At 35.9% G+C, this 10,193-nt stretch overlaps 1 protein-coding gene across 1 annotated transcript; it reads right to left on the reverse strand.

Moving 5' to 3' along the window:
• Nucleotides 1–851: 851 nt before the first annotated feature.
• nog3 (noggin 3) lies at nucleotides 852–2,576 on the reverse strand. The gene has a single exon (XM_079801543.1). The coding sequence runs from the start codon at nucleotides 2,096–2,098 to the stop codon at nucleotides 1,442–1,444; it is 657 nt and encodes a 218-aa protein (XP_079657669.1). The 5' UTR covers nucleotides 2,099–2,576; the 3' UTR covers nucleotides 852–1,441.
• Nucleotides 2,577–10,193: the final 7,617 nt, after the last annotated feature.

A 10,193-nucleotide genomic window follows, 5' to 3' on the forward strand; every position in this document is an offset into this window, starting at 1 on the left:
AAGTGGAGTGGAGTGGTGGGTCCATAATCTTACTGAGTTTATTGGAAAGCTGGAAGACCAGACACTGTTTTTATTATTGTGTATTGAGCTGAGAAAGACGTCATGTTCCTTCACGTAAAAAAAAAAAAAACTCCTTACTGTGCAAAACCAAGTGATGCTGGTGGATTAAGTCAAAATCTATGTAACAAAAGCAGGACTCTCATGGATTTAAAGCTGTGTATTAACTGTTATGCGGTAGTTTATGCATGCATTTGATCCCTGTTGTGTCTGCCATTGGCTCATCTGAAATGATGCAAGTTTTACTCTACGCAAAATGTCTCTCTTTTATGAAATGCTGCAGTGTAAATGCTATTGAATACAGTGGCAAAAAAGTCAAAGCCATGTGGCAAAATGAATCGATACAGAGTGGAACTTCAGTATCTTCATTCCTTTGCGAGGTCAAGTTGTTCTTTTCATGCCAATAGACTTTAGGCAGCAGACAGAGCAGATAATGTTTTTACATGTGATCATCCATCCAGCATGTGTTTCAGGCGCCACACAGATTAAATGAAAGAATCTGAAAATGAAGGTCTTTAACTTTTAATCCTTTTACAAAGACCCTTCAGACTGTCTGAGGACGGAATGGCGTCTCGGAGGAAAAAAAACAAAGTAACTGATCCACTCCCTCCGAGGAATACGAATCACCAATTGTCCATTACGATCCAGACCTGACTTCATAAGTCAAATTAAAATAATATCACTTCAATTAGCGTCACATCAGCTTTATAAATAGCAACTGGTGAGTATTACTGCATGCAGTGCATGTTAAGTGTACAGTAAGTGAAATAAGCAAAAAACAGTTCATGAACATTTTTAGTGGTTTTATTTTAAATGCATTTTGACTACATGGACATAAAGAATAAATAGTTTATTTTAATTTACATGAGCAGTTATTTTCCATTCCCCTTATATTTACAGCACACCGAGACTGTAATCTATATTCTCCTGTCTGAGGAGTATAAAGTATTTTGTTTTTCCGAATAATGGAAAAAGCTTGGAATTCCTTCAATAAACGCACTTTGAATGCGAAATGTTCTTTGACATAAATATGTATAAAGTTACATTACAACCAAAGTTACAGTAGACACTGGATATTATAGGCAAATACTGACCCTTTTTTTGTTGTTTTTTGTTTTTTACAAATGAATCAGGCACCACTTTACATTACAGTGTCCATGTTAGACATATTACTATAATTATTTACTATGTTGACTATAATGCCAAGCAGCTCCACAAAATAATCACATGTTAAAGTTTCATCAGCATCACTCAGTACTTCTGTATGAAATTACACAGTAACATGAACACCAATGTAAAGTGTAACCTAAAATGGCACCACATATACATCAAATATACATTCCTACACTGGACAGTGCATGTGAGAAGGAGCACGGAGCTTATTTCAGTTCGGGCAGGAGCATTTGCACTCTGATATAATGGGGTACTGAACTGGTATCCAGGCACATTTGAGCCCACCCTTCCTCTGCAGGCACCTCCATCGCAAAACCGTAAAATGGCTGGATTTGGCAGGTTTGCAAACCATCCCTTCTGGAACCGAACAAGACCTTTTATTGTAGCAGCTGCCCACCTTCACATAGCGGGGCCAGAAACGGCTCCCCAGGTCCTGCCATGTGTGCACCACCGGACAGAAGGCATAGGTCCACAGCCACAGCTGAAGCCTTCTTCTGAGTTTCTTACTGGGCTTGTGTTTCTTCCCATGCTGGATCTCAAACTCCATAGCTTTGATTTCTTTGGGCATGGTGCCGGTGGGACGCTGTCTCATGAGCTCCGACTCGTTCAGGTCGTCCTCTGGCGGGCTGATGGACATGAAGTTCTGATCGAATTTACTGCCTAGTAAGGCTTTGAGTTCAGTCTCGTTCAGATCCTGCTCTTTAGGGTCCAGTATGGGATCCGGGTCCTCCTTGAGTTCCACTATAGGCAGACTGTCACTGGGAATGGGACGGAGGAGGTAGTAATGTTGGCACATCCCTTCTTCTATCCTGAATCCGAGGGAGAAAATGAGCACGTATGTAGCCAGAAAATACGACGCGCTATCCATCTTTCAGCTGTGGGTGTCGGATGCTCGCTTAATCCGCGCGCTTGATTGTTCGCTTGAGTTTTTGGCGAGCCGTGAGCGCGCAGTCTCCAGCGCGCGCGGTGCCTGTCCACGAGTGATATCCCTAGAAAGTGTTCACTCAGTTCAAACGGCACTGCCCTCGATGCCACTTCGTGCGTAAATGTGATCGGAGGTCCAAGGACGCTGTGTCAGTATCTACTTTGTGGTCATGCCGCGCGTCTCGTTTCGCTTTTACGCACAGGTTCCCATCAGCAGAAGGGCTCATGACAGCATCAGGCGTTTTCAGCCGGAGCCGGTCTCCTCTTTGAGCTCGCGGGCTCCGCGCGTCTGAATCCGGAGTCCTGGTGTCTGAGGAGCATCCGCATGGTTTCTGGTGATGTGCGCCGAACTGAGAATCACCTGGCTCGTCTGATTTATTCTCGCGGGTCGCGATAGAACCCAAAGACCCATTCTCAATTGTGGGTCTGTTGCCAGAGCTCCACGACACCTCCTTCTATTAAGGGAGGGGAGGAGGGTGGGATGGACCGGGAGTGGGGTATGGGGGTGGGTGGGGTATAAGGGGGTCCGGAGGGCTGTCTATCGTTGGTCGCCCTCTGCCGGTGCGCGCGAACATGCGTGACATGTCAAAAGATGAATGGCAGCAGCGAGGACTTTAGGATCTGTGGGAAATTCATTCATTATCATTTCTTTTAGTTAGGCCTATATAATTGTTCTTATATAAAACTTGTATTAAGTTTTTTGTAAGTATAACTATATCTTACATAGACATGCTTGTTTATCTGTATTAGTAGGCCAGTCAATGAATGACTAACAAAGTAAAAAGGAGATCTTTTTGCTTTAAATCTAGTTCCAAACAAACACGTCCTTCTAAATATTATCTTTGTAGGCATTGTTGCTTTTATACATTTTTGAAAAACTTAAAAAAAAAATTACAATAAAGTAAATGCATTAAAATAATTCCCTTGCACCTTGGAGTGCACACAATTAAAAAGTCAAGTTTTAAACCTCTTTTTCAAGTTAAATAACCAACATACAAATATTTTTGTCACAAATATTATGATACTTCCATTTGACAGTATTTTGTGGTCTTGTCACAAGCCATCACAATATAAAAAAATGAATAATAATTTAATTTAAACGTCTTCTGTGTTTTATTTTAAAAATAAACAATAAGAAATGATGAAAAATATACAGGTGGAGCTGGGGAAGGCGGAGGGCTTCTGAAAGCGTGTTGCAACTGCTACAGAAAATGCTGACCAGTATTTAAAGGTTGAGCAGCGAGCTCATTGGCTACTGAGACAGTAGGAACCAATCAGCTGTAGCCCTGTAGAGATGATGTGATTGCAAGCAGATTGAGTTAAGCCTGCGCCATAGAGTTTCATGACAGAACTTTGTATTTCTCTTCAGGGTTTTTTCTTTTTCAAGAATTTCCACCTTTTAATTAGACTTTTTAACAACTTCCACAGTTACAACAGGCCGACCAAACAAATGTCAAATCTCTTTTAATTTAGAATTGAAAAACGACTTCAGGACACATTATATGCATTCAAGTAATTTTTGTAATAGATGCAGACAAAAAAAAGTGTATTAAAAGAAGAATTTTATACTTATTCATCTTGTTTTATAAAACGACGTTAACACATATACATTTCTCCTCTGTTTAATTCACTATCAGTTGATAGCTTCTAGCCTCTATCAGCTACTTGCTTTCTAAAATCAAATCAATGGGTGCCACTGTCTGCCGACTTTTTTGGCTTCTCTTCGAATGACAAGGTTGCATTCAGATATCCTAGAAGAGTTCCACATCTCCTGTGATATTCCTGTGCTCCTCTTTAACGTTTAAATTGACCTTGGAGCAATTTTCTGAATTGCTCCTGTGTCAGAAAGTGTCCGGCGCCAGTAGAATGCGAGTTCTTATTTAAAAGAAAGGAAGTGGGCTGAAATGATGTTTTTGAGATAAGCTTGCCAACCAACTGTAGTGACGAAGGAATCCGTGGCCCTTGAAAATGGCCTATCCTTCGGCTAGAATTACAGAACGCAGGACCAGCACGCGGTCTCTCGCTGAACAAAGACATTTCTCAGAGCCAAATAAAGAGCTATGCTGTTTTCCAGAGTCCTCTATATGAACATAAAACTGATGAATGCATTTGTGATGAACAGACGCCATACTGTTTAGTATTAAATGTCACTCATAATAAGTGTCTTAACCTGTGAACTGCAGCTCAGTTGATGTATGCTGTTATACTTTCGTGTATTCCTTCATTCTGTCTTGTAACTTGTACCAATGACTGTTTAACTGTGTTCCAGCGGTTACCATGGAAGTGTGTGTTGGGACAAATAGCACAGTGGATTAGAGGCCATATTCAAACAGGCTGTCAATTTGAACTGTGAATTGAGAACATTGCGTCATCCGGGACTTAATCATCAGATCATCTCCTTGATAGCACTTTTCGCGCCGATTCGAGCTTGTTTCCAACATACACACACATCCACGAGATCCACGTGTTTCAAATCATCTGGAGGCATATCGGTCCTTTGATTTTCGTGAAATAACTTCTCTGGGCAAAGGCCAGTCGCGCCTCCATGACCATCAATGTCTAGTCCGACTCTGAAGTTCACTTAATCTTAATGACTGATCAGAAGGCCTCCCAGGTCGAGGTCAAAATATTCCTGATTCTTTCATGACCCAGCTAGATAAAAATGTCATTTGTTTTTGTTTAGTTCCCAGTGAAGACCTTTGATGATCTAACAAGAGAGCAATTTGAACGGTCGATTTGAAAGTTACGGTTTCACTGTAGCTAACATGCGCTCAGTTCAGTTTTAAATACAAACATACACACTCTGTCTGTCTCTCACAGACTGTGATGACGCGTTTTAACCAAGCAGCAAACTCCCGCAGTTTCTCTTGAAGCCAATACGGAAGTGACATATACTGCAATTCATCGACTGGCCGCTAGAGACAGGCTCCAGAAGGGAGCAGAATCTCATTGAGCCCCATATTAAAATGCCCAACTTTACAGCAGATAAAAACATGTTTACAGCCTGGTACAAATTGTGGTTTTGGTCTATACGGCTAATTTTGCCCTTCATAACTGTGAGGGGGGTGAATTTTTTTATAACTCATTTGTTTACATTATATAAAGCCTTAAAGTTCTGCATAATTAAGGGCGTGGCCACTTCAAGTGACAGGTGGATAGCCATTTACCTGCTGTCTGTTAGTCATCGTGTCATTTCAGCTCCGCCCACGTCCCGCCTTTTTGCCCATTTTCTGTTATCCGGGAGTGACGCGCTGCCAAGATGGCAACGGCCATCTGGTCCATACTTTACGCTTCAGAACGGCTCATCAGAATCCTATGGGTGACGTCACGAACACTACGTCCATATTTTTTTTACAGTCTATGGTTTTAACGCTCATCATTTTTGTAAATCCTGCAAAGTTTTTTTGTATTTTCATTTGTTTTAAATGTATGTTCATTTATAACACTAATACTTTGTATTGTATTACTTTTGCATCAAATTACAAAAAACAAGTTACCGCTGCTGTGAGCGTCTATGGGAGTGATGGTAAAAATTTACATCTTTCTCTCTTTTCACTGCCGTTATCAATCTCACTCTATTTTTTCCCTCTTTTTGAAAGTTGTGAAATCACTATTGTGGAGGTTTTTTTTGCTATTTGAGCAAATGGGGACAGGGACACAAAAATATATTTAAAAATATATTTAATGTATACCTTTCATTCACCGCTATAAAATGTAACCCAGTTATGACGACTTCCGCTCTGAGAAACCCGGAAATGTGAAAAGGGTCTAACATTGTAAGCCAAGCTTCATATCAATTTATAAACAAATAAACACATATTTAACAAAAAATATGAAAATATAAATGTTATAAAATTATAATTTTTTTTAATTTTAAATAATTAAAAAAAATTATATATATATATATATTTTTTTTATCTTTAGACAACCTATGTAAGATAACATTTCTTAATTACATATTTGTTTAAAATCTTAACATTGTAAACCAAGCTTCATATCAATTTATAAAAAAATTAAAGACATCTATAACAAAAAATAATAGAATAAAATTACACACTTTTTAAAAAGTATATATTATATATATATATATATATATATATATATATATATATATATATATATATATTATATATATTTTGTATTTTTAAATCTGTATTCAACCTAAGAAAACTTTTTTTAATTACATATTTGTTTTAATTGTTAACATTGTAAACCAAGCTTCATATCAATTTATTAAAAAAATTACACATCTATAACTAAAAATCCTGAAAATATAAATGTTATAAAATAATACATGTTTTTATTATTATAAAAATATTTTTTTTTGTATTTTTAAAAAAGTATTCAACCTATGTAAGATAACATTAATTACATATTCACATATGGCCTGGTTGTTGAAATTGTAAACATTGCAAACCAAGCTTCATATCAATTTATAAAAAAATAAATAAAACACATCTATAGCAAAAAAAAATCATGAAAATATGAATGTTATAAACATTTATATTTGTAAAAAAAAAAAAAAAAAAATATATATATATCTATATATATATATCTATATATATATATATATTATTCATTCAACCTCTAAGTCATTTGCTGATTATATATTGACTGAATAATTCAGAATAAAAACAAAATCAAATGGTCTGCAATTCTGAAATAAACCACAATTCCATTTAAAAAAACCATAAACAAAAATAACAAAAGTTACTTAAATTAGCCTAAAATTAAAGGGTAACACATCATAAGATCATAAGTATAGTAAGATAATTTATATTACTCAGTACTTAAATATAATTACTTACCTAAATAATTAGCAGTTGTATTTTTACAATTCTAAGATGAATCAATACTCTAACAAGTGAATTGCTCGCCTTATAACGCCTTATTGAAAAGTGTTACCAATTCTTTAAAAAAGCATGTCATAAAACATTTACACTGGAATGTTTATTTTTTATGACTTAAATACATCTGTCACAGCGTCATATTCAAGATGCATCACAGAAAGCAAACAAGTTACAACAGAAACTTCTATGACGGGACCAACCATCAAAAATACAATACTGAAATATATTATTTGGATCAATAAATGCATAATGCAAAAATATACAGATATGATGCTTCTTAATTGTTTTGGCTTGCATTGTGCACAGTATAAAGGTATCAAGACAAATATACTATACAATTGAACAATAATACCCCAACTGGAATGCCAGTTGCAAACAGTTCAATGATTTAACTGGAATACGCAAGGAGGAATGTGGTATATAATGGGCTTGTGTTGATACTGAAATGCATACTGAAAGAACAGGGCCTGAACACACCGGTGTGTCAGAGCAGTGCATTTTACCCACAGGATCTTGAGCACCAGCTGACATCACTGTACATTAACCAGGAAGATAAAACATGTTTACAATCCTCCGGGAGAAAGTCCAGTTTCAACATATTTTTGGAAATCAACAAACATTTTGTGCAAATACCATTATTTCTTTCGTTTTTTTGTTTTTTTTTTGTAGAAAAAAAAAAGAACACTACAAACATTAACAAATTGTTGAAACATTGCAACAGACACATTCACGATGTTGCTTGCAAAAGCTGCCCTTTTCATCTGGAAATTGTTTCACTTAATTATTAGGGCATACAAATGGATTCATGTGAATAAATATATACTAAGTAATAATCATTTGCAAAACGAACGTGGTAAAGTTTTACAGAATTATTGATGCTTTACTAAACAAACCTTTTTTGGTTATGTCCTTGGACCATAACTTGCATTTCATTTCAAATATCTATGGCTTTATTGACAAAATGAATGTTATGATATTAGTAATTAAGCACTTACAAATCATCGAAATATGTATTTATATAAAGTGGCAGTACAAGCAAATTAGTTTGCACCTTCCTGCGCAAAAGGTCAAAAGTGGTCCAATTGAAAACAGCCCGGATATCAAAACTCGTTACAGTAAAAGTCGTGGGATGCAAATATACTGTATATATTAAAAGTGCCGTTTTTCCCATTCCTTCAACCTGTAAAAACATAAGTGGTTTTCATTTCCTTTCATAACAGTGGGTTACCCAGCATAAATAGGAACAGAAACAAACAAAATCTTCAAATGTGAACAATCACACACCACAAACCACCATCGTATGGTAAACATCGCACAACTCAAGGTATTTTTCAATGAAACACATTCTGTGGAACAAATGTCACGCACTGTTTCCCTGGAAATACATAATAGCTTTTTAATTTGAAAAGGGCTCTCATGTTTGGTAACATGGTCTGTAGTGATGGGATCATTTTTCATTCATCCAGTGTTTCTGAACACTGAAACAGAATCTATTTGAAACAGATGTAATGTGAAGTGGATTATGCCACTTCATACATCAATAGTAGGAGCAAACAATTCTAAATGGGCAGTGAAATTAGCGGATACATCGATCTTTCATCGCAAGTAAACACATAAACGGAATTTTAACTGACCGTCAAATCACCTAACTCCACTCTTCACCTAAAAACACCACAATAGAGCAAAACAGCATGTTTTCAGAAGTACAAATCCCATTCATTTTCTCCACAGAGAACTTGATTGATATCATCTTTAAACCTTTTAAGACAGCCCAACCAGGAACTTGGAGGTGTGGGGTTGGTAAGATTTTTTTAAATATTTGTGACCCTGGACCTCAAAACCAGTCATAAGTCACAAATGTATATTTGTGGCAATAGCCAACAATACATTGTATGGGTCAAAATTATCGTGTTTTCTTTTATGCCAAAAATCATTAGGATATTAAGTAAAGATCATGTTCCATTAAGATATTTTGTACAATATATCAAAAATGTATTATTAGTAGTAATATGCATTGCTAAGGGCTTCATTTGGACAACTTTAAAGGCGATTTTCTCAATATTTAGATTTTTTTGCACCCTCAGATTCCCGATTTTCAAATAGCTGTATCTCGGCCAAATATTGCCCTATCCTAACAAACCATTAATAAAACGGAAAGCTTATTTATTCAGCTTTCAGATTGTGTATAAATCTCAATTTGAAAAAAAAAAAATCGTTTTGTGGTCCAGGGTCACATTTCTGTCTATTATGCTGCATTTACAAAATACAATAAAAACAATAATCCTGTAAAATATTATTTTAATTTAAAATATTTTTTTTCTATTTTAATATTTAATTATTCCTGTGAAGGACACGCTGAATTTTCAGCATCATTCCTCTTCAGTGTCACATGATCCTTCAGAAATCATAAAACGCTGATTAGCTGCTCAAGAAACATTTCTTATTATCTATGTTGAAAAAAAGTTAATATTATTGTGATACTTTTTTCGGGATTATTTGATGAATAAGCATTTAAAGAACAGCATTCATTTGAAATAAAACATCTTTAGTAAAATTCACTTTTGATCAATTTAATGCATCCTTGCTGAATAAAAGTATTAATTTATTTAAAAAAAGGTGAATATATAATAATTATATACTGTGTATATATATAACTTATAATTTTTAATATACATATTATCTTATATACTTATACGTATATACTAATTACACATTCTTGTAGCTTCTAATAAGAAAGCTGTAATTTTAAAAATATTTAGAGCTGGTTGGTTTTGTTCAGAACTCCTAAGTGTTTTAGTCTGAAGACATTTTTGAAACCCCTATGGTGAAAATTAATGGGAAAATTACACTCAGAACAAAGGCTGCAGAAAAAAGTGGCCGCTAACTGTTGGGCTCTATTGGCTGAGGCAATTTCAAGTTCTGAGGAAAAGCAGTGCTTTGTTTCACGTTGCATTGATAATCAACATTGTAACAGTCAGAGCCATGATTTATGAGTCCCGCAGAGTTGACCAGCAACTTCATCCTACGCAGAGAGGATGCAAGAATTGATTAGGCTAAGTGTTCACTGTTTACTCATTACAGCTGTGAGCTGTTGTAAAGTGTGCGCTTCAAGAGGAAAGGGGAGTTTTGGAGCTTTGAGGCGATCGAAGTGTCGAGAAGACCACACGTCTAAAGAATGCTCACATCATC

Source organism: Gobio gobio (assembly GCF_949357685.1).
Source record: "Gobio gobio genome assembly, chromosome: 20".
Taxonomy (NCBI): Eukaryota; Metazoa; Chordata; class Actinopteri; order Cypriniformes; family Gobionidae; genus Gobio; species Gobio gobio.

Bases quoted from the DNA above. Each gene is read 5' to 3' on its own strand.
- nog3 (XM_079801543.1), bottom strand. From the start codon at position 2,098: ATGGATAGCGCGTCGTATTTTCTGGCTACATACGTGCTCATTTTCTCC.